Consider the following 24,259-nt stretch of genomic DNA (forward strand, 5'->3'; position numbering starts at 1 on the left):
TGCCCCCTGTTATAACCACAGACTTCCAGATTCGTCTCTTTTAGAGAAAGGGGAGATTGTATAACTGGAAAAGCACAGCAGAGAAAGCAGCATGTGATGTTACATGCTACTACTGATGGGAAACAAGTCAATAGTAAATGCCACCCACGGAATGTGACATCCTAACGCTGGCAGATGGCTGATGTGTTACTGTTGTGATGGAGATCGGGAATTTATGGTGGTTTAGTGACTCTTGAGGATGGTTACATCAGTAAAATCATGCTTGGATTCTGTGAGTCTTATTTCATTCTAAAAGACAGCCTTGTTAGCAAGTTTATTGTTTTAACAATAATTTCGTTGTTGCTGTCTGGTGACTCAACAGTAAGGACTGTTTTAATGTGTTGAATGAACTGTGAAATTCAGTAATAAAAAACGGGTTGTGAAGCAGCAAGTCTTCTTTCTGTGATTTCACGCAAAAGCACATGAAGCAGAACTGAGACTGTGGAATCATAGAAACATTTGAGTTGGAAGGAACCCTAAAGCTCATCTCATTCCAACCCCCCGCCATGGGTAGGGACACCCTCCACTAGCCCAGGTTGCTCAGAGCCCCATCCAGCCTGGCCTTGAACGCTACCAGGGATGGGGCATGCATCGCCGACGCGGCTGTCCTTGGGGACGCGGGGACATTGGTGCAGCCGGGGGGTTTGTCCCGGGCGGAGCCGCGCCTGCACCGCCCGCTCTGCCGCGCGCGGGGGCGCACTCCGGGGGGAAAGGGTGCAACGGTCACGCGCGGAGCTGTCCCCGCCCCCCTCCCGCAGGGCGCTGTTCTGATTGGCGGGCGCGCCCCGAACGCCGCTCCCTCATTGGTGAGCCGGGGCGTCCGTTGGGTTTGAAATCGTGTGGCGGCGGCGGAGAGGTTGCGGCCGGCGGTGGGTGTAGCGCGCGCTGCCTCAGCCGAGCGCCCTGCGGACTCGTCCCGGGAACTGCTGGCAGGTACGGGGGGCTTAAGGAGCACGCTGTGACGTGGTGTGGGGCTGGAGGAAGTGTTTAGGTATCCCTTTGTGAGATTGGGGGATTTGGGGATCCCTCTGTAAGGTTGAGGCAGTGTGGGGCTGGGAGAGCCTATTCAGGGACCTCTTTGTGAGATTGGGGGGCTCGGGGACCAATCTGTGAATTTGGGGTGCTGTGGGGGTGGGCTTAGGGACCCCTTTGGGAGCTTGGCGTTGGGAGGGGCTTGGGGACCTTTCTGTGACCCTGGAGTCCTCGGGTAGGGGAACTCTGGGGCCGCTCTGTGAGTTTTAGGGGGTGGGGGGGATGGAGCTGGGGGAGGCTTAGTGACTCCTCTGAGCTGGAGATGGTTTGAGTTTGGTGGGGGAGTCCGTGGGGAGCTCGGAAACCTCTGTGTGAGGTAGGGTGGTATGGGACTGAGGGGGGTGGCTTGAGGGCCCCTCTGTAAGCTTGGGGTGGTGTGGTGCTTGGGGGGACTTTCAAAGACCCCTTTGTGAGATTCCTGCTTGGGGTGCTGTGGGACCGGGGGCACTTTCGTGTCTAGGGGGTGTCAGGGGCACTTCTGTGAGCTTCAGATTAAGACATTTGGGGGTCGTTTCAGTCAGTTTGAGGATGGAAAGAAGGCAGGAGCTCGGGGGCAATGGCAGGAGGGCGTGGTGGAGCTCAAGTGCCACTCCCACTGAATTCGGGGATGAGGTGAGGATCTTGGGAGCATCTCTGTGTTTTGAGGATGATACGGGGTTGATGGGGGACCTGGGGTGAGTCAGGAATAAAGAGGGACTGAGGCAGGGTTGGGTTTGGGTTTGACTTAAAACACATCTCGCTACAATGGTGGGCACGGACGGAGCTCCTGCGACGCCCTCCCTGGCCTTGCTGCTCCTCCCTTGCAGTCTGGAGAAGGTGATTATGAGAGAGTTGCTTACCAGGCTAGTGTTTTTGTTCTGAAGTGAGATGTTAGCATTAAAATGCTTATATATATATATATATATATATATATATTGCAGTCAGCTATGTGTCAGTTTGTATGAAAGTATTCAGAGCACATACCAATTTACTTTGCCATGAGTGAGTGATCTGCATCTTGGCTGCTCAAGAGTTCAGAAGGATAATTAAGTAGAAAAATGCCATCTCTGCCCTGCATGTTCAGTGGCTTTTCAGGCATTTGAGATTACGTCGGTGTTTTGGATATTGTGTCCCAGTATTTGTTAAACAACAGGTTACCTGAAGCACTTTACAAATTATAGGTAACTGAGGATTAATTATCTGATGTCATTGAATTTATTTTCATTCTTAACTGTAGAATGGCAGGTTCCTGCATGTGCCCACATAAATATTCTTCTAAAACAAGGAGCATTTTCATTTTTGTGAACTTTGATAGAACCATGGAATAGTTTGGGTTGAAATGGACCTTGAATATCATCTAGTTCCAACCTCCCTTACAGGAAGGAGACCTCCCAGGGATGTGGACACCTTACAATAGACCAGGTTGCTCCAAGCCCCATCCAGCCTGGCCTTGAGCTTTGTTTTGCTATAGTGGGAAAACTTGCTGCCTTTCATAATACTTGTGTGCCTTGGATGCCAACCACTTGAAACAAAGATATGAATTTCACTTTATCACAGCCACTAGCTAATGAACTTCTGGAATGTTAGATCAAATCTCGACTGCAAATTTTTAAAATAAATGCTGAGTTACTTTTAGTATTTTAATCCTAGAAAAAACTTGATTATTAGATTTAATATCTAAAGTGTTATATGTATATGTTGTCAGCTTGGTTTGGATTTGGTTTAGCAATGGTTCACAAGTAGCTCAAAGACAAAGCTGAAAAAGTCTCCAAACAAACCTCCTGTGCTTATGGAGCTTGTTTTAGAAGGTATTGACAACTTTATCATGTCCTAGGCTTATTTCTAAAGTAATTACAGTAAAAAATACAGTTTGTAAAGATTCAATTCATCTGTTGTCTCAATTTTAGTTTGGAATAAAGGAAAGCAATGAAGTTCACTTCAAGTTCTACAAGTGATTAATGTAGAAATACTTTATACATAAAATAACCTGAGCTAAAGCATTAATGTGATGAATACAGAAGGAATGAAGAAATAGCTAATACAGGCGTGCTTTGCATGCCATTGCTTCCATAGCCATTGTTTGCATTCCACTGCTGATTAAAAGTGCTGTTGTCAGGCTTGCAGAAAAAGCAGCTGAGTTCTGTGGAGAGTAGGAAGCAAATTTTCCCATAAGGATTAATGTAGGAGTGGAGAAATATTTGGAGGCTGCATCGTAGAAATTTAAATGCATAAGGGCAAGGAGATTGAAAACAGGACTTAAAATTTTCAGTCCAAGTGTTCTTGTTACCTCTTTATGACACTGAAAACAATAATTTGTAGTCTTTCTCAGCTGATTTTCTGGATTTCAGCTGATTTCTAGATTAATCTCGAATACATGATGGAAAAACAGGCTAAGGATTAAGTGTTTGGGCACATCAAGCATTTGAGATCACTTAGAATGGTTACACATTGCAGAAAGCTAATGTCTCTTCCATTTGATACCGGTTATCTTGCATAGGTGATACAAGATAATATATTAGCTCTTATGAAATAAATCACTTTGATAGCAGGTTTCCAGATAATTAACTGTACTTCTCAGGTGTCATGACAGGTTCATAGACAGTGGTTATGCTTAGATCCTCCTTGCCATACCTTGTCTGTTTCTTAAAAAATAGCCATGGCATCACTGAATGTTACTGTTAGACCTTTAAGAACAGCAGAGGCTCCAATGGGAATAAAAAGTAGGCAGAGTTCAACTACATATAGCGTGGTGCCTTGTCTGGTGTATTTTATATGTGCTTTTTCTCTATTTCTAATTTATTTTCATTCTTAATCTTAGTTGTAGCCCAGGCTTTAGTTTCAAGTCCTTCACACTAGTAAAATTAGATCAGCATATAACAATCTACTAAAGCTTGTGCATGTCCAGTGTAAGAACAGTATTTGAGAAATACCTTTCTAGGGACAATTTTTCCCAGATTTGCATACCAATAATGTCTATGCTGCAAAGAATTCCTGAATCTTATGTGCTTTACAGGAGCAACATATGCTCAGACAGTGCAGGAAAAAGCTAATTTGATCCAGGACTGATCCCAAACACACCCTAACCAACCAAATTTGTTTCTGCTGTTTGCTGGTGTACAATGCAGTGATGAGACCATGTGAATAAAGCAGAGAGATCACTGTCATGTGTCTCACCTGTCCCTTGCAGAAGCAGTTGTGTTGCTTAGCTGGATGCTCTGTTACAAGAGACATGGCTGTACATCACTGGCTGAAGGGGTTGGGAATGAGGAAACATTGCAGGTGACAGAGCTCCCTTTAAAGGACGGGCAACTTAATTAGTAAGGCCATAACGTGAGCTGTGGAAGGCATAATATCAATGATTAGCTTCTCAAGCCCCTACCAAAAGTAGAGGGGCTGTGCTGTGCTGCTTTTAGATATTTCAGAGTCTTCTGAGATAGACCTGTCCGTATGAAGACTTTCCATGCTTCCAGCTTTCCCTTTGAAGCTGTTAATCTTGGCTAGTCAGTGCCAGGCTGCCAACTTCTTCCATTATCTCAAAGTGCATCTGGCTGACCACACCCTCTCATTCATGCTGCGCTGCTGTGTGTGTTGATGTTCTAGAATGAGTCTGCAGATTTTAAATGCAGAAAATGGAGAAAATGGAGGAAGCATTAAGGATGATTTAACAGCAGAAGACGCTGGCTTTTTCTTTGCGCTGCCGGAGCCTACAGGGAGACCTTCCATTCTTCGCGTGTCCCAGAAAGAAAACTTGCCACCAAAAAGTGTGGGAAAAGCAATGAAGGTAAACCTTTGGTTTTGTATTATTTTTATTCTTTCTTCTTCTGAGATCTCTGCTACTGAATGCATGTGGTATTTGGTGCTTGAAAGATATTGTGCTCATGTTTTTCCTTTTTCTTTCCCCCCACGCCTTTCTTAAAGGTAACCTTTCAAACTCCTCAAAGAGATCCTCACACTCGAAAAATCCTGAGTCCTGCTATGACAGACAAACTTCAGACTGCTTTTGCACTTGATGGTTGCCGTGAAGACGTGGCAGATGATGTTTTGTATGTACCCTCTGATGCTGAGTAAGTAGTGAATCCACTGCTAACTGTGTTACCCATGTGGGACATGCTCAAGTCAACTTTCCCTATTTTAAACCTCTAAAATATAATTTTCTATTCTATCAAAAGATGTAAACTGTACAAGAGGACCAAAATTAATACTAACTGATACATAAACTTTTTTCAAAGATAAAATTTTCTTTAAAATAATGAGTTAATTTGATCGTAATATTAATTATTGAACTTTATTTCTAACTCCTCTGTAATTGGTTTCATTGAGGTGACTTATGGTATGAATAAATAGCTTGAGAAGAGATACTGTAAGAAACAATTTCGTATTCTCTACCTGATGTAGGGTTTTCATGTAAGAATACAACTATGCTGAAGCTAAGCCTTAAAGTATCTTATCTTGTATGTTAAGTACTGTTATCTTGAGGAGTATAAACAGATAAATCTTCTGAAGGATTAGCTTGAATTGACACCTTGAGTCAGGGAGTTTTAAGATTTTCTTTAATCTAGCAACACAAAGTGAATGTAACATCAGTCACAAGTGTAAACAAGTTTATATGCCTTTATAGTCTAGCAGCTTGAGTCTCAAACTGGCTCATGGTAGCTGTTTGGAGAAGAGCATAAAGTCTTTAATGTTTCAATTTGGGGGTGTTGTGACAACAAAAAATAAAAATTTTTATTACTGACTTTTATTAGCCCCCTTTTAAAGTAGCATAAACATCTGACACCTGTAATTCCCACTAGCAAGAAGTTGCAGGTCTTAGTTTTGCCTTCTGCAAGCAAATACTTTTGTTTGTTTAAGTACCCAATACTTTTATTTGATCCCTATTTTCTTGTTGGAAAGAGGAGAAAGGAAAAAAGGTGGCAACACTTAAATATTCTTTAAGTGTGTAAATTTGCTTCAACTGTTTATTTCCATGTACAGTCTGGTTCAGAAAGCTATTTCTAAACTAAAACACCACAATTGAATAATGTAATGGTATTTATGCCCCAAATTCATTGCTTGCACAAATAAACAAAGATTTAGTACTTAGAAAGTTCAAGTGACTTTAAAGGATCAGCACCGAATTGTTCTAGTTAGGGCATAATTGTATCAATGCACTGCTTGTACTGAACATGTCCTCTCTAGTTTTAAAATGTGAGGATTTGTTTGTAGCAAAAAAGTGAAAGGGCTCCGCGTAGCTGAACGGGGTCACTTTTGACTCCTCACAAGTGATTGACCGTTCCAAGCAGGTGTCTTGCTCCTGACTGGCATTTATTAGGTTAAACACGGAAGGAGAGTGGGAGGGACCTGAGTAGTCGAAGCCTGGGGCTGAGCTATTGCCGGGAAGAGGCGCTCAAACCGGGTGAGAAGGACTTCTTCAGCTCTTATCTCCCACCTCTGCTTTTGAGTTTATCAAAGAGGAGTTTTTAGTGAGTGGCTTTTAATCATGTTCTGTTCTGCAGCAGATAAGGATGGCACATAAAAATAATAACTTTATGGAGGGACAAAACAATGGGAGGAAATCCTGTTTCAGGAAGTAATGGCTTAACTCTCTGTAGTCTGAGGCTAAGCTTTCAGAAGTTGTGTAGAGTTTGGGGAAATAAAGTGGAGAGCTATAACTTGTAGAATATTCAGAATAGTGAGTACACAAACTCTTTAACTTGTTTCTTTTGCTAGAAAATCTTATCTTTCTCTTACTTGAGAAGTATTTTCTTGTATATCACTTGGCTCTTCAGATCCGCTGTTGTACAGAATTTAGAATGCCTGAAGTCCAGGTTCTGTTTTGGTATATGGGATAGAACCCCGTAAGACAGATGCTAGTGCATACTTTCAGGGGGGAAAGTATTTGCCGGAATGACGAGACAAAGTAATGACTAGTGTGGGAGAACCTGAATCATGACTTGATTTCGTCCCAGATTGGAGTCTGTTGTGACTCAGATGAATCTGCATGAAGATGGTACCACAAGTTGTGCTTGTGTTTGAGCTGCTGCCTGTCAATAACTCCTAAGCAATCTGTGTTTCACTGCCTAGTGAAAGGGCAATGTCCAAATGCTGTGGTGAGTAGAGCAGTCTCCAGGGATGACTGGCATAAGGTAGCAAGGTGTAGAACAGGAGGCTTAAGAACACTGACTAACTTCAAAGGTTGATCTCCCTATGCTTTGTGTGTACCAGAGCTCATAAATCTTGACTGTTTAGGTGAAAAGTGAATTCTTGCTGTTATATTTTGCTGTCAGCTGTCTTACTGCAAAAAAAAAAAAAAGATTGCTCTGAGCATGCAAAGCTACTTGTGCAAGTGTTTCTAAAGATAATTTCAAACCATGCCTGCAAAGTAACTGTGGCACATGTAATCTTTCTTCATTTTTTTTAAATGCAGCACATGTCAACAAAAGACTGAAGCTGAAACAAACCGGATACAAATGCCAGAGAAGGTCAGTGTGGCTCCTTACCCAGATGATGAGATGCCAGTGAAGAGTCGAGGTTCCTACAATATTGATTTTGATAACTTAAATGACATCAATCCTTTTCAAAGTTCAGTACAGTTGCCTCATTCTCCTGGAAATCTGCAGAAGTCTTCCGTAAAAGTATCCAGCAGCCCTGAGAAAACTATTGAGGAAAGTAATGATTCTCTTCTGCGGGATGATGCAGCTCCTTCTGCTTCAACCACAGCAAGTACAGAGTGTTTAAGTGAAGAGAAGACTCTCATCTCTGAAAAGGAATCTGCACTGAGCGAGCTGGAGTCTAACAAATCCAAACTGTCCCCTGAGCAAGCGATTGGTGACTCTGAGCAGGGTGTGAAGTCTGCTTCCGCAGATGCAAGCCAAACTGATAATTCAGTGGCATTAGCAGAGGCACCTACACCTCCTGTACAGTCACCTGGCAACTTAGGTCCTGGTAGTTCTGATGTAACTAACTCTTTTAAAACTGGGGAATCAAAGCTTCAGAAAGTTTCAGTAGCAGAAAAAGCCTCTGCAGAGGAGTCAAAGCCTGATGAAGAACTGGGTGTCTCCAAAGGGAAACCTGCAGAAAAGCCTGATGTCACCAAGGCTGGACCAGTAAAACTGGAATTTGACTTTGATAATACCACTGCTAGAAAACCACCTCCTAAGAAATTAGGTAAAAGAACTGGAATTAAACCACCTTCCAAAAAAATTCCTATTACCAAAACAAAACCAGAGAATACTGAAGTGCAAAATAAAAGTAATGTGGAAGATGAAATCCCTCTTCCTAAAGCATCTTATAAGTTTGACTGGGACAAACTTGATGATCCAAACTTCAATCCGTTTGGAGGAGGCTCTAAAATTTCCACCTCACCCGAGTGTTCTAAACCCAGCTCTCAGAAAGCTCACCTGCCAGAGGAACAGGATAGTGCCTCACTGAGAGGGCAGCCTCTTCTGGTGGAGCAGGATAATGGTCCCAGTACCTGTGAAACTCTTGAGAAAGAACCCAAAAATCTGTAAGTAAATCTGTAACTGAATGCAGAAGCACCTTAAATCCATGTGAGGAAAGTTAGATAGTATCTCAAACTAGTCCGTTCCTATTTCCTTGACTGCCACCCTCCAATGCTGCTTGTCTGTTGTAATCTTTAACACAATTATGTTACAACTGCAAAGATCTTAATTGGGGAAACTTCTGAGATGACTAGCTCTAGGCAAAAGGTGTTCTTAAATCTTTGAGAATGGAAGGGAGCAGGCTTAGATGGGAAGAGCATTGTTCAAGTGGTGCTTTCCCCACTCCTCCGGGATTAAAGTGTGGAGAATCAGGTGACTGCAACTGTCTTTAAATAAAACAGGGAAGTAGGCAGCAGTGTTGCACATGGTGTGCAGCATGGGAAGGGACCAGGCAGTTTTGTTCTCTGCTCTAAGTTCACCTTGAACTCTAAGGTGCTATTTCTTCCCTGCATGTTCTTGGTATCTAAATGCTTTCTCAAATAAAAATACCGGTCTCTGAAGCTGCATTTTTTTTGGCACCACACAAATTATTTGAGCATGGAATGTGTTGTTACCTTTCCTAGAAAGTCTAGTTATTAAAATGTCGATGTTACTATAGTCAGTCAGGTACTTGCCAGAACTAGACTGGCACAAATTGTTCATTTGACAGAAATGTTTGCACTCTTGCTCCCTGTGTAACATGGTCAGTTACTGTTTACCAAGGTGACAAGTTTACTTACTGCTGATAGCACAAGTGGAGCATTGGACTTCTCTAATGAAGTTCACACCAATAATCAAAGCATTGCCTCGGAAAGAAGAGCAGACTGCTTGTAATTCTGTTCTTACTTAAACAAAAAACCTATCTTATTTTAAAAAAGTAATGAGCCTAACAAATGGAAATAAGAGAACAGTGTTAAGAGGATAGAAATAAGTGATGCTTCTGTGACTTTCTGCTTCCTAGATAACACTGCTTCTGATGGAGGGAGAGCTCTGTCACATAAGGTCTCAGCAGGCGAGACAGTAAATTTACATCCCCACCCTCTGTCAAGCTTCCAGTGCTGTGGCAGTAGAATCTTTCAAAGGAGCTACCTTTGTTCAATTCATCTGGCAATATAGAACTTGAACTGTGTGACTTAAATACAGTTTTTTTATTTTCCCTCTTTATTTTGTTTGTTTGTTTTTGTGTTTCTTTAGGGGAATTGTTGAGCAGAGTGTGGTAGAAGACATGCTGGAAGCTCAAGAGGAGAAGCCAGGAGTTCAAGCGGAAGCTGAACTTCCAGGAAAGGGAGAAGTGGTAAGGTATAGGAAAGATAGCCAGTTCTTACCAAGTTGTTCCATGAAGCAGAGTTCTTTGACTTAATGACTTAATTTTGTGAAACCTATTTTTGATATTTTGTGTAAGACTTAGTGGGTTTGTGTATCTTCAACAGCTTTAGAAGGAATGTCAACTGTGCAGACCTGGTGTTTTGAAGGTAACATCAGAAACAGCTAAATTGCTACCTTGGTATTTAGTATCTTTTTTGATCAGCAGTTGCATATAGGGATAAACATAAGGGCTTGAACTCTAAAAAAAAAAAGGCTCTTGTATAATATGAGCTGTGCTCAGTGTTGGTAGCTTAATTTCTATGCCTGTGAATTCTCATTTTATTATGTTGGCTGCCCACTTAGTTTATGACAATCCAGTTTGATCATTTAAATGATTTTCATTGCATTTTTAAATAATTATTTTAACAATTAAAAGGATTTTGTTTTTCTCATCAGGAGAAGCAAGCAAGCCCATCTAAAATGTTTCCAGTTAATGTTGCCCCTTCTCAAGATAATTTGGTTTCCACTGACAGTGGAAAAAAGTCAATGTCTGCAGAAGAAATTAAACCTAGTTCCCCCAGAACTGAAGTAACGGCAGGTGAGACGGCTAATGCTGAACCTGAGGAGCTCTTCAGACCATCATCAGAAGGTAAGGGCATTTCTTTTAGACGGACTGAAGATGTATTGTTACAACAACGTGTGTGTATATATTGTTCTACTTAAGTTTTATCATGGATTCTAGTTTTTTTTTTCCTCTCATTCTGAGCCTCTGAAAGGACTCCAGAACCCACAATGACTAGCAGCACTGGGAAATGTACCTAAGCCTATATCTAACTTTCTCTGGTTTAAGCTAAGTTCAAAAAGCTGACTATTAGAATTCAGCTGCCTGGGATGATGAAATTTAGGCTGGTACAGAAACTATTTTCTTAAAGTTTCAGTGGCAGCTTCTGTGCTGAAAAATTGCTCCCTTAAAATAATTTCTGGTATTAAAGATTTTGTAAATTGAGAGCTTTAGAGCTATACAGCTGTGTGTATTTGTGAGTCTTGTAGATTAGGCCTTAGCACTACTGGTTTCATACTGCAGTGTGAATGATCTTCCTGACAAGCATGCTTGTCTTGAGAGCTTCCTACATAGCTGTGACTTAACCACTTGGAAGGGTTATTCCTGCTAGGAGCATTGTGTGGAAGGAGGAGCAAATGGTTTGACTGCAGTGCAGTCTGTCACTCACCTTCATACTTGAGTGGAATCGCTGTATTGGGAAATGGCTATAACTTCATCTATCAAACCTGAGCTGTGTGCTAATTTTAATGGTGAGATTGACAATCTTGCTCTTTCATGGGGCATTGTGTATGACAGCGTATCTGAGTGTGCTTGTCACTTTAACCATAGAACACCAAAAGTTCTTCAACTGTGTGCTAAATCTGACATATTCTTACAAGTATTTGGAAACAAATGGAAGCTGTAAGTTTGCTTAGCATAAAGTCTTTGCTTTTTTCAGGTCTAGATAGAAAGACAGTATTTTGAGCAAATGAAGAGCTAGAAGTCATGAGACTGAGAGGAGGGATTTATTTGCTTTATACACATCTGTTTGTTTCTGTCTGTGGTAGGACAATTTGACAATATTGCATCTTCATAGTATTGTTTCCTCCTTTTCTAGTTTTAGGAATGGGCATAGACTATCTGGAACAGTTTGGGACTTCATCAGTAAGTATGGCTTTAAGTATTTTGTTTGCTGTCTTGGCAGTATGGAGAAGAGAGGAAAGGAAAGATGTAACTATCAAGCCTTAAATGTTTTCATGAATTAACTTCCCTTTGAACTGTCACCTAGTCCAAAAGAATGTGATGACAAGGCTGTGTAGGGGGTGATGGTGCAAGGAAATGTAGTTATAGCAGTTCAACTAAAAATCAAAGGTCTCTGGCTGTCAGTGTGCAAAGGTGCTATTTTTCTTTAATAGCAGTGAAACTGAGGTGAATGATGTTTTACTTCTGTCCAAAACTGCCAGAACATGATGCTTTGAAAGTGCAGGATCATTGTTTCAAAAAGATTTCTTTCTAAGCTCTTTTGCTTTATGGCCAGTTTTGGGAAATCTGTCTCTAAATGGGGCTTGTCTTTAATCAGTTCAGCTTAGTTATTTTTTCCTCCTTGGGTCTAGAATAAGAGTATCTCTCAACAGTGGAGGCACTGAATTGAAATTGTTCTGGTCATGCTGTGTTTGTCCTTATTATTGTATGAGCAAAGACAGAATGGAGCAAAGACACTGCTTTTCCAGCTTATAATACTATCCTTCCCCTCTCAGTGTCTTGTGCTGGTTTGGAATAGTTCACTAACGATTGCCCTTTTGATTCTGTCTGTGAGCAGATTGAGTTCCCTTGATATTACATAAGGACCTAAGCATGTGGGCACAAAGTTCTCTTATGTAATTTTCCTCCTGAGAACAATACTCTGGCCACTGAAGAATAGGATCACCCACTGTCCAGAGGATTATTTGTGTGTGGGTGGGATGTGTGTGTTGTGCTCTGAAGCAGCAGATCTGCCAGTTTTTGCCTCTTTTCCTTCAGTTCAAAGAATCAGCCTTGAGAAAACAGTCACTGTATTTGAAGTTTGACCCGCTATTGAGAGACAGTCCAAGAAAACCAATTTGTGGTACTGTTGAATCAAGTGAGAGTGTCATGACAGCTGCACCTCAGCCTGGGTAGGTACTGTCTTAGTACATAAAATCAGAGTTGTTTAGCTTGGAAAAGACCTTTCAGATTGTCAAGTCCAACAGTTAACCCAGTGCTGGGGAGTCTACCACTGAACCATGTCTCCAGGTGCCACATCTATACATCTTTTAAATACCTTCAGGTTTGGTGACTCCACCACTTCCCTGGGCAGCACGTTCCAGTGCTTGACCACCCTTTCAGTGAGGAAATTTCCCCTAATATCCAATTTCCCCTTTCTAAACCTTCCCTGGTGCAATTTGAGGCTGTTTAATTCAGTATTCTTCCTTGGGAGAATAGACCAACCTCTACCTCACTACAACCTTCTGTCAGTTGTAGAGAGTGAGAAGGTCCCCCCTGAGCCTCCTTTTCTCCAGGCTGAGCCCCCTCAGTTGCCCCTCATCAGACTTGTGCTCCAGACCCTTCCCCAGCTCTGTGCCCTTCTCTGGACATGCTCCAGCCCCTCAGTGTCCAAAGTGACAGTGAGAGGCCCAAAACTGAACACAGGATTTGAGGTGTGGCCTCACTGGTGCTTAGTACAGGGAGACAATCACTGCCCTGGCCCTGCTGGACACACTACTGCTGGTACAGGAGCTTTGCAAAGAAAGGCAGCACTTGAATTTAATGGTGTATGTTTGTTCATTTTTAGTCCCGTTGCTGATTTAAGTAAATTGCTTGAGGAAGCTGGAAAGCCTCTAGTGAGCCTTCAAAGTGAAGAAAAACCAAAAGGACTAGATCTTCTGGGGACGTTTACAACTTCTGTAAGGGTGTCTGGAATGCTATCAGGTTTCATGTTGATAGTTTGGGAAGGGGATAGCCTAGGTTCTGGACTTAAGACTTACAGAGATAATTTAGGGATTGCAGAATGTGATAAATGTTTATTTAAACTGTTGTTTTAAACCCGGTTGGATACTCATTTATATCAAAGTTGAACTTACTTAAGAAAATGTTCATCAGAATTAAAAGTGTTTTTTGTGGAAACTGATGCTATTGCACATAGTCCACAAGAATTTGAGCTGTTTTTAAGAATGCTGTAGTCTAACAATCTTTTTTTTTATGCAAGTCAAGCCACAAAAGACAAGCTTTGTATTGTAATTGCATTAGTGGGATGAGAAGCACTTTGGTTAAACTGGATGGTCTTACAGCTATGGTTTATAGTTTGAACAGATCTGCAAACAGCAGCTCATCCTGAAATGGTCTTTTTTACTTCTGGGGAAACAGCATGGTGTCATCTGCTTTGTTTCTGATAGCTGTAATTGGTGGACAGCAGTTCTGATTCTACCTTGTAGATATTTCTTAGAGCTCTCTGGTCAACTTCAAAGTAAGAAAGTTTGATGGTAACAAACTTCTGGATGTATCTTGTATGTTTAAGTGAGATGTGTTGACTTGATACTGAATAATGTGCATACAGCTACTCAATGGCATGACAGTAGGAATCTTTTGAAACTTTGCATTTTTCTTTTCTTTACAGGACACTGGTCCCCTAATTCCAGGCTCCCTGAGCAGTGATGTTCCTCCAGTCCCTTTTGCTGCTTCTACAGATGCTGCAGTGGATGCTATTATAGATGTGCTAAAATACAGCCAAAAAGACATGGATACAGCTGTTGAGCTGGTTAAGAGAGAGGTATCGTGGCCCTTCCAAAGCAGAACTTGGTATAGCCTTGGAAGGTCCTTTGGTTTAGATTATCTGGGATAAATCTCTACTTTGCAGTTTTTTTCATCATACTTGACATAAGTATCTCATTCTGCAAAGCTTTCTGTGGACTTGGTGGATGCTGTAGGTATAGAACTCTTTAGAGCTAACACTTCAGGGAATAGGATAAACTCCATTATTAGTCAGCTTCTGCCTTAGATCTGGTCACTATTAAAAGGCACATGTTATCAGATGGGATAGTTAGGCTTAATATCAGTGATCTGGATACTTCTAACTCAACAGGCAGAAAATATATTTTCATACCAATGGAAGAGAGTGACTTCTTATGTAATTTCCAAAAACCAGATAAAACTGCAGTGCCAACTCAGTGCTATGGTCAGATCTTTTCTTGTGGGATGTGAATGCACAACAATATATCCAGCTAATAAAGTGAAGGTGAGATCTGGAGCTCTCTCTAGAGGAGAAGGACATTAGTGAAGGAGGGAAGAAGTAGTTCGTAAGATTTTAAGCCTGTTCTGTAATTACAGAAATTGCCTTTAAAAGCCCATCTTCTGACAGATGCAAGATGATTTATATATCCACTCATTTTAAAAATTTGAGTACTTGATTCATTATGGCTTCTGAGGTATGCAACTTCACAAACACTAGATAATGTAAGAGGAGTATGGAAGCATAAGTGTCCTTAAACTAATTGTATCACTTCAGTAAAAAATGTGGCTTTCAAAATTCCTGACTGCTGTACTGCAGGCAGTGACAATAGGGACACCAAACAAAGATGACCTATGATTATTTGCTGCTTAAGTTACTCTTTTGTTTTAGAGTACAGAGACAGTGGCTTTTCTAGGAGTAGCTTTTACTTTGTCATTTAGGTGACGGCTTTCGCCCAGCATATTATCTAGTACAGGAAAACAGATGTGGCTTTGACAGGGGACAGCTCTTAGTGCATTGATCTAAAACTAAGAATCTATATAATAGCAGGGGGTAAAGCTTGTAATATCTTAAAAGTGCTGCTCTACTTTCTTGTTTGAAAGAACTATTTTAAACCTGCAAACACCGTTATAGTTGTGACTGGATGACTCCAGCTGTGTTGCTTAAATAAAAAGGCTTGGAATTACAATATTAACCTGAAAGGAAGACAGACTAAACTTCAGGGCTTTTTTTTTTTTTTCCCCTCTCTCAAACAACTCAAGAGTAGGAGGAAAGGGAAAACCTGTTTTCCCTGTGAGCAAATACAGCACTTATGAAAGCTTGCTTTTTTGGGGTCTACTGAACCCTTTCTGAGTTTACAAGTGCAAGTTTCTAACTTGTTTCCATCTTCTCATACTTTTGCTTTTGTAATGTTTTGTAACATTTTTTTCTAGCTTAGCTATCGCTACTTCTCTTTATAGGTTGTGCATTCTTTTTTCACTAGTGTCCTGCTTCCTCTCATCTGAATATATTTTAAGTGAGTTTGCTCTAAAATAAATACTGAAAAATCGGTGTGCTACAGTTTACTGTGCAGTTTTGGGACAGAATTAGCAGTAATCATGTGCTTTCACTTTCTTTTTTTTGAAAAATTCCAGGTTATTTTATGTATTTTGGGCCTCTTGTCTTTGAAGGCCTCCTGCACTGCAGTCAGCTGTGTTACAGTTCTTAAATGTAACTTTGTCCTGAGGCCGCTGTTATGATGTTGCACGAAGCGTTTAGGAAAAAGTATTTGTGCTGCTTAATTCCGTTACTGTTACTGTGAGTTCTGCTTCAGTTCAGCTGATGTGAAATAGTTATGATTATTCTCAAATGAATTGAGGCATCTTTTTATCCTCCCCTTTCCATGTTTCCTAATTTAGTGTTGAATATAAATTATTTCAAACAGCAGTTTGGTCTTGAATAAGCTTCTGGTATTTGTTCTCTCATGTGTTAAGATTAGCAGGTTTGTGAAGTGCTTTTTTTTTTTTTTTTTTTTTTTTTTTTTTTTTGTCTGCCTTGTAAATAAGAGGGAAATATGTGTCACTTGAGAGAATGTTCCTTGGCCCATTATGTTCTCTCAGAAGTTATAGTGATTGACACAGACACTGAGTAACAGAAGCCAAGAGGTTGGTTGGCTGAGTTGGCTCTGATCTTGTCACTTGAAGAGATACTGGTAATATGCTGGGAGTCATATATGCAAGATCTATGTATTAATCTAAATCTTATTTAAGTCAAGTTTGTAATGAAACCATTTAGATTCTGTTAAGCAATTAGAAATTATTTCTCTCTCTGTATTAAAAGTATATCAAAGTTGCCCTTCAGACTATTTTTAGTATCAAATCTTTTATCTCTTTTTGTGCAAAAATAAAAACTTACCTTTTTACCCTCAAAGGTTCAAGAGAAAGAGCTGGAATGGAGTAAGAAGTATAATAAGCTTCATATGGAATACAAGGAAATGGGGTATGAATCTGTCCTGACTTTTATATCTACTTATTTACTCCTGATACTTTTTCTAACTTATGGTCAACTTTTCTTTTTCATGGTTTGTAGAAAAATAGTTGCTGAATTTGAACGGACAATAACACAAGTTATGGGTAAGTTCCATATTTACACTTTGAGTGTCTTGAGGGGCTGGAGCATGCTTAGCCTGGAGTTACTAAATGAGGGTAGTACTCTTTCATCTCTGACATTAGTATTTCAAGTGCAGGATTAGTGTAAGGTTTAAGACAAAGTCGACTAACAATTTTATGCATATTCACAGACATGATGTCACTTAGTAGGTAAGGATGACTTTTTGAGTCAGGCATGAACACACTGGAGTTTGAGCTGTTGGTTTATTAAAACTGCAGATCCAGTTGTCAGCACTTTCTGTTTAATTGTTTATTATCTGGCATCATTTAAGTGGTGAGATATCACTAGAAGTTCTTGCTGGACAGATCTGGCCTTTTGCTTTAGTCAAGTTTGTGACTTCAAAACTAAGGAAGACATACTGTGAAACTCTTGTTGTATAGGTGTACTTCCTTAGCTCAAAGCTGAATAGGCACATCTGTGCCCACTCTTTTGTGCTTCTCTAAGACTATGGGAAACACAGCTTGGGTGTGCTAACACAAACCTGTCCTGAAAGTCTGCTCTGCTAGTCTGACTTGTTATCCCAGTCTCCTCCAGATCTTCCAGCTGTTGTGTATGTTTAATGAAAAATATTTTTGGATTCCTTGCTTCTATCACAACATTTGAGGCTCCTGCTACAGTAAACTAGGGTGGAATATTTTGACTACAGTGCAGGCAAAAAAATGCATTTGGAAAGCAACTGTCATTGTGTTTAATGGCCTTAAGTTTGATGTGAGGTAATATGTAGCAAATAGAGACAAAGACAGACTTCTTGAAAGCAAGACAGAAATGGTGTCTTTCCAGTGAGAGGCTGTGTTATGAACCTTTGTAGGAGGAAGAATTGAAGGTGTGGGGGTTATCTCTCTGTACTGTGGAACTAGTTTTATTCTAAAGTAATAACTATCATGGGTTAACTCCGCTTTCTCTAGAGGATGCTCAGAAGCAGAAGGAAGCCTCAAGGAAAGAAATACAGAGGCTGATGGAAGAGAATCAGCAAGCTACTTCAGATCTGAACTCTATGGAGAAGTCTTTCTCTGAACTCTTCAAACGACTTGAAAAACAGAAAGATGCGTTAGAGGGTTACCACAGAGTAAGATGATTTAATGCAAATAATGTCCTTCCAAGATAAATGAGATTTAGTGGAGAGGAAATGATGAAATTTCTAGAGCAGCCATTAGTTAGGTAGTATAGGGACTACCTGTAAAACCAGGTGCTAAGTTCTTTAAATAAAAGATTATAAAAAAACTATTGATTTGTTGTACTTAGTGACTGACTTGAAGTAAGATAATGATAGCTGTTAGGAGGCAAAGTTTCTTCAGAAGTGAGCTGTTTTTTGCTGCAACACATAATTTTTGTTAATCATAGAGATACTCTCATGTAGCAACTGCTGCATGAGAGCAGCTTGTTTCCCCTACATCATATTGAATGGACGTTGAAGAGGATTTGCAATTATAAATCAGAATAATAGTTTGAGTGCTCTTTACGAAGATGTTTGTGGGCTTTTTCTAAAGCTAATGTCAAGCCTTCATTCTGCAGCCTCTTCAGAGGCTGGAGGAAGGAAGCTAATGAGTATAAGCTATAGTTTCTTACTGCCTGAAATGCATAAAAATTGATTCAGTTGGTGCTTAAAAAAGTGCCTTCAGATTTTTTTTTCATTCAGTTATCTTTTAATGTCCCTGTTTACTAAAACTTATAAACTAGCCTGTTAGGAGTTCCATGGTAGTCTAGGTTTGAGAAACAGGCATAGTGTCTGTTACAACTTTAATTTCCTCTTTACTGAGATGTCAGGCTTCCTTCATCTTGTGTCCCCTCCAGCTCCACTCTAAATTCAGAAGCCTTTTCTGTAGCACAGAGATAAGCATCACTTGGAAACACAGTTCCTAAGTTCAAGACCTGCAATTAGTAAAGTCTTAGCACCTGTTTTGAACAGTTCCAACTTCCTACAATAGCTAATAAAATATGTTCATAGTGTGACTACCAAGGTAATTTTCTTGCTGTTAGTGGTGGATTTGTTTACATCAGGGCTGAATCTTTCCATGGGTTCTTAGAAGTTGGGTTTCTAGGTATTTTTGGGACAATTGCAACTTAATACAAAGCTGATTTTAAAAAAATCAAAGCAAAACAAACAAAACCAATTAGTGACTGTAGTTTTAGTGACTTTCTGTACTAGAGTTTGCTACTAAGTAGTGTATTGGGGGAAATATGGTGAATAAATGTTTGCAAAGTTAAGATAGTTGAAAGGAGGCAGTTTAGTCCATGTAGGCCTGTGGGACTTCACAGTTGTTCTTACTCCAGTGAGCAAATACTGCCGCTTAAAAGTGTAGTCAAATAGCCCATTTGTCAAGTGGAGAGACTCTTCTAACTACTATCATAAAAGGCTGACTAAACTTCTTTGGTTTTGGGACAGAATGAAGAAGTTCTGAAGAAATGTGCAGAAGATTACTTGGCTAGAATTAAAAAAGAGGAGCGGAGATATCAGGCACTCAAAGCACATGCTGAAGAAAAGCTGCAGCAGTAAGTAACATGTCAAGTGCCAGGAGTGAAATATATAGTTTTCACAGTTGCTGCAGAATGTGGTTCAATAGTGCCAAAACTTGGCTTAGACATGTTTCATTTGGTGATTAATCCAAAGTACAATCATCTAGTGTGATTCTGTGAAGAGTTTTGTTGTGCTGTCTGAAGGGATGTAAACACCATCTTGCACCTGTTTCAGAGCCAATGAGGAAATTGCCCAGGTTCGCAGCAAAGCAAAATCAGAGACTGCAGCACTTCAAGCCACCCTGCGCAAAGAACAGATGAGGATCCAGTCTTTAGAGAGGAGCCTTGAACAAAAGGTCAGTCACAGTGCCATTGGGTGAGTCTCTTCAAGCTATTGCCTTAGACTAGGTCAGCAACTCCCTTGTGCCAGGGCTAGAAGGAGCCTTGCTAACTGTACTGGTTTTGATGGCTGCTGTCCTGGCAGGCTTTGGGAATTAGGCATTGAGACCTAAGACGCAAGTTGTCATGTCAGGACTTGTCTGTATGTTTAGATTTTTCTTGGAGCACAAGGTTTGTTCCCAAACCAGTCTGGGCTACTGTCAGGAGGTTACCTGAACTACAGAAGGAGGTGGTGATTAACAGTTACACATGATGCAGAGCAGAATCTGGGAATAAATTTTGAATAACTGTCTGGCTCAGCTTGTTCATGAACATGACTTGTAAGCTGTTAGCACTAATATATATTTAACTGTATGTGACTCAAGTTTTCAGTATTGTTCAGGCCATTAATCCTTGTACTTTATATTGTTTCCTATTGGATAGGTAAAGTCTCAGAATGCTTTGTAAAGGTGCATCTGTTTCCTTTGTTGGAAGCCTTCAAAGGAATAAGAAAGACCTTTGAGGATTAAAAGTCACTGCTGGAGATGCATGCTGTTAGTTTTACTGCATCATTGTTGTCTCTGCCAGCATTAAAGACTCAAAAATGGATAATGCTGACACATTCCTATTATGGAAAAAAACCATATTTGTGAGTCTTCAGTCTTAGGGCTAAAGTTTGCCTAGCTGAGGAAACAGTAGGCCTGTAACTGGAGAGATGAGAGAAGCCATTTAACACAGAACTAAGTTTGGTCTTGTCATAGATACAGTAACACTTTGTTAAGAAATGGTTTAAACATTCTATAAGGAATTCTACAAACTGGAAGTTGTCACATGTCAGTAAAAGTGTCAAGGCATCATTTTACAGAGTCTGTCTTGTGAAGATTAAAAGCAAAACTGTCCCTGTCTTGAATTTTGGTGTACCTAACAAAGGCTTTGAGTCCCAAAAGTCTTGTTTTCCTGGATCAGTTGGTCTGCAAGTATTATGGAAATGTCTGGGGAAGAAGTAGAAAGAGTATAGTGGATTCTGGCTCATTTCCTGAGGCTCCTAAGGATGCCATGTGACCTTTGGCATAGTAGACTGTCCTTTACATTACATTTGCATTAGCCACTACCATGTAAATGGACTTTCTATTCCATGTGTTGGTGAACAGGACTTTCAACTTGCTCACAAGGTTGTAACATAGTTTGGACATACCTGAAACTCACTTTTTTCTTTCTTCCACAGACTAAAGAAAATGATGAATTAACAAAAATCTGTGATGACTTGATCTCGAAGATGGAAAAAAATTGATATCTTAACTGTCTTGTAAATATGTTTAGTTTCTCTGACTTGCTGTCTTGTGTGTTCACTCACTTTTTTTATGTATGTTGGGAAAAAATAAAATACTTGATTCACACTTGTCTTTCATATGATTGGCTGTATCTTTTGTAGGAAACATGTATTAAGTTCAGTTGCTGCTTCCAGTAAGTAACAATGTCTTCCATAACATTTTCCCATGTTGCTCAAAGGAGAAACTTTTAATCAGTGTACCTTCAGTCTGTTCCCTGTGTAAGAACTTCAGAGTTCTATTCTTGTGACCTGGTTGTGCTGGGGAGGGTTGCCATGGGCCATGTCTCTATTTTGCACTGCCTGCTCTCTCACTTAAATTGAGGCATTCCAGAGTTACAAGACTGAAATAAAACTGAACCTGCACAAATGGTATAAAGTATATAGTAATGTAAAAATATTTGGAACTTCACTTTGGCTTTGGTTTGTGGATTTGTTTTTTTGGGTTTTTTATTATTAAGGGGAGCTGGAGTGACTTTGTTTTTGCAGATAAGCTAAGCAGAGGTTTAATGGCAGGCCTCATTGTCTGCTGCTCTCTCTCTCTCTCTCTGGGGTTTTCCATGTCATTAGTCTGTCTGACACTACTGACTTTAAAATCTCCAGTCAATCTCACTGGCCCTGCCTGTAATGGAAAGCCTTGAGAGCTGTGGGCTGCAGGTCACAGGTTATGATGAAGTCTGCCCTAGGCAACAGCAGACATCTTGGATAAACTTTTATTACCCAACTGATTTATTACCCAACAGCCATCAGCAGGACTGTCTTAGTGCAAGCTACAACTTTTGATTCCTAAAATTACCTGGGAGGTTATTCCCTCACTTCCCTGACTCATAGATGCATCTTCCTCCACAGGGCTGTTGCTGCTGAGTGCTGAGCTGTGCTTGGAGCCCTTCCCTTAAATTAGGGTAGGCTGCCAGGGCAGGTGGAAAAATGAGTAGCAGTGCCTCAGAGTTCACAGTCAACTCCTCTGAGGCAGCTACTCCTGAGTGTAGGTATCAGGAACACCCTACAGATCAAAGCTAGTTAATTAGCATGCTTCAGGTTCATGATTTGTGGGGTTTTCTTAGTGCAGAAATCACAAACATGAGAGGGTGACAGCAGTGGCGATGATATTAAATGCCTGGCTCTTGTAGAAGTTGGGCTGTATTTTTCAACTTGTATCTTAGGAAAGTGGCAAATGGCAGAGGAGAAAAAATAGCCATAGTACAGAGTGTACAAAACCAAAGTTTACTACCCCCTGCCTCAACTTCAGATTTCAGGAATTACTCCAGACTGCCTTGGGCTGTTTCTTTATAAATAGGCAACCATGCTGATGAGAAGTCTTGTACTTGGTCTAATTTGTGAGATGCCATAATTATGGAAACTGATTTTTACTGAATTTGTAATAGAATGTTTTGGAGGGGACCTCAAAGATTCTCATTCCAACCCCTGGCCATGGGCAGGGACACTTTCCACTAGACCAGGTTGCTCAGAGCCCCATCCAACCTGGCCTTGAACACTTCCAGGGGTGGGGCATCCACAAATTCTCTGGGCAGCACAAGAGGCTGGCACTGAAGTTGCTGCTACTATTAGGCTACAATTAGGAAAGGTCCAGCATTCAGCCCCAGAGGCCAGACCTGTGCTTTGCTCTGGTGTTGGATCATCTCTGTGGTGTGATGAGCCAGACTGGTCTGGGAGAAAGGGCAGTGACTGATTGAAACTGCTGTTTTATGATGGATCATTGTGTTGTGCAGGCTCACTTTGTGCATAAAAAGAGGGGTAGGAAAAGGGCAGAGCGTTTCAGGGATGAAGGTAGGTTTGTCAGGGATAAATAAACCTGCAATCCTAAATACTTCCACAAGATGTAGCTGCTGCTCTTTGAAATACGGGGTTTTCTGCGTGGTGCTTCAGCACATTGCAGAGCTGGAGTTTGTCCTTCTCTAGTTGAGCTTAAAGCCAATAAGAACAGTGTTTTTATGGATTCCTGTTGGAAAGGATAAAGAGCTGCACAGTGATGTATGATAACCAGTAAACTAGTGATAAACCAGTAAAATAGTGATAAATGCTGTCTGGAGTTTAGTGCTACAGGTGCCAAAGTGTTACACAACCTGTGTGCACCTTTAGGAAACTGCTACATCAGGGAGCGCTGGGCTCTTCCTTATGTTCCTCTATTCTTTCAGGGTAAAATGGCTTTCTGCTCTTCACTCTGGCTTTCTGTTATTTATGCAGAATATCTCTGGTCCAGTTTGCTGGATGAAGTGAGAGATGTTCAACCTATTTTCTTCTGTTTCTTGAATATAACAGCTGTACAAGCACCACCATCCCCAGTGTTTTGATGGCGGTAATACAGAAGGCCAGTAGAGATCAGCATGCCTGGATACAGGTGCTATGATTGTGTTGGTGCCTGACAATTCTTGTCTGATATCAAAAGTTTCATTAAGAATTACACCTTGTGAGGCCAGTTACTGCCTGTTGATATTAAATACTGGAAATTGTACTTCAGTGTAACATGGAAAGACAGCACACTACATTCCTACTGTAATCTGTGACCCCTGCCTGGGAAATCTGCCCGGGGCTCTCCTGTTTGCTGATTGTGTCAGTACCTACAAGAACACTGATAATCCATGGAAATGAATGCTTGAATGGATATGGCTATAAAATGCCAGGGAACCGAGCAGGATGAGTGAGCAGCTTTTCTATGTGTGAGTCTCTAAGGCTTAACTTCAAGGCATTGCCTTGGATAACTATTTTCCTTTCCAGAGGTTGGGGGCAGGGAAGGCCTCTGCATTTTAAACTGCTCAGAAAGGATGGTTTATCTTTCTCTGCAGGTGCAATGTGTACCTCCAACTTAACACTCACACTGTCTGTAAGAATTTAGTGTACTTCCTACATTAAAACCATTGTCAAATGTTACTTTTGTTATTTTAAAGAATTGTTACTATCCTTCTAATACTGGACAGTCCTCTTCAGAAGAATTCACCTTTACAGCATACAATGGAGGTGCCAAAATACATGTTAATCAATTTGTGTGAAATGTTGTGTGGAAAATACACATGTGTTTCAGTGGGATTAGTTAGTGTTTGCTTACTAAAATAAGAATTAAGCTGTCTTTGTTTTTGCCTTATTGCCATTTACTTACTGATGTGAACCTGCAAGCAGGTTATAGGAGGGAAAAGTGATACTGCTTGGTGCCTCTGCTCATTTAGTTTTATTTATTAGTTATATGAAAAATTCCCAGGTGCTGTACAAACAGGATGACAGTTCCTGCTCCAGACAGCCTGTTTCCAGCTGAAGTACAGGAGAGGGTATATTCAATCTTAGAGCTGATTAAGGTGGATCAAAGGTACTGAACCTTCTTCCCAGCTATTTCCACTCCT

At 40.7% G+C, this 24,259-nt stretch overlaps 1 protein-coding gene across 4 annotated transcripts; it reads left to right on the forward strand.

Moving 5' to 3' along the window:
• The first annotated feature begins 890 nt into the window (after positions 1-890).
• Positions 891-20,976, forward strand: TACC3 (transforming acidic coiled-coil containing protein 3). 4 transcript variants are annotated; one of them, XM_048304691.1, is made up of 16 exons: positions 891-972; positions 4,651-4,831; positions 4,969-5,114; positions 7,457-8,536; positions 9,705-9,804; positions 10,272-10,464; positions 11,474-11,520; positions 12,376-12,509; positions 13,166-13,277; positions 13,988-14,140; positions 16,509-16,576; positions 16,667-16,710; positions 17,653-17,813; positions 19,131-19,237; positions 19,437-19,557; positions 20,805-20,976. In XM_048304691.1, exons 2-16 carry the CDS (start codon positions 4,652-4,654, stop codon positions 20,868-20,870), a joined length of 2,712 nt encoding a protein of 903 aa, XP_048160648.1. In that variant the 5' UTR covers positions 891-972; position 4,651; the 3' UTR covers positions 20,871-20,976. The 4 variants fall into 4 exon arrangements, with proteins under 4 accessions (XP_048160648.1, XP_048160651.1, XP_048160650.1 ...); XM_048304693.1 differs by lacking the exons at positions 891-972; positions 4,651-4,831 and having other exon boundaries at positions 4,975-5,114; positions 7,457-7,511; positions 7,613-8,536; XM_048304692.1 differs by lacking the exons at positions 891-972; positions 4,651-4,831; positions 4,969-5,114 and adding an exon at positions 6,394-6,445.
• Positions 20,977-24,259: the final 3,283 nt, after the last annotated feature.

Source organism: Corvus hawaiiensis, chromosome 5 (assembly GCF_020740725.1).
Source record: "Corvus hawaiiensis isolate bCorHaw1 chromosome 5, bCorHaw1.pri.cur, whole genome shotgun sequence".
In the NCBI taxonomy this organism is placed as follows: Eukaryota; Metazoa; Chordata; class Aves; order Passeriformes; family Corvidae; genus Corvus; species Corvus hawaiiensis.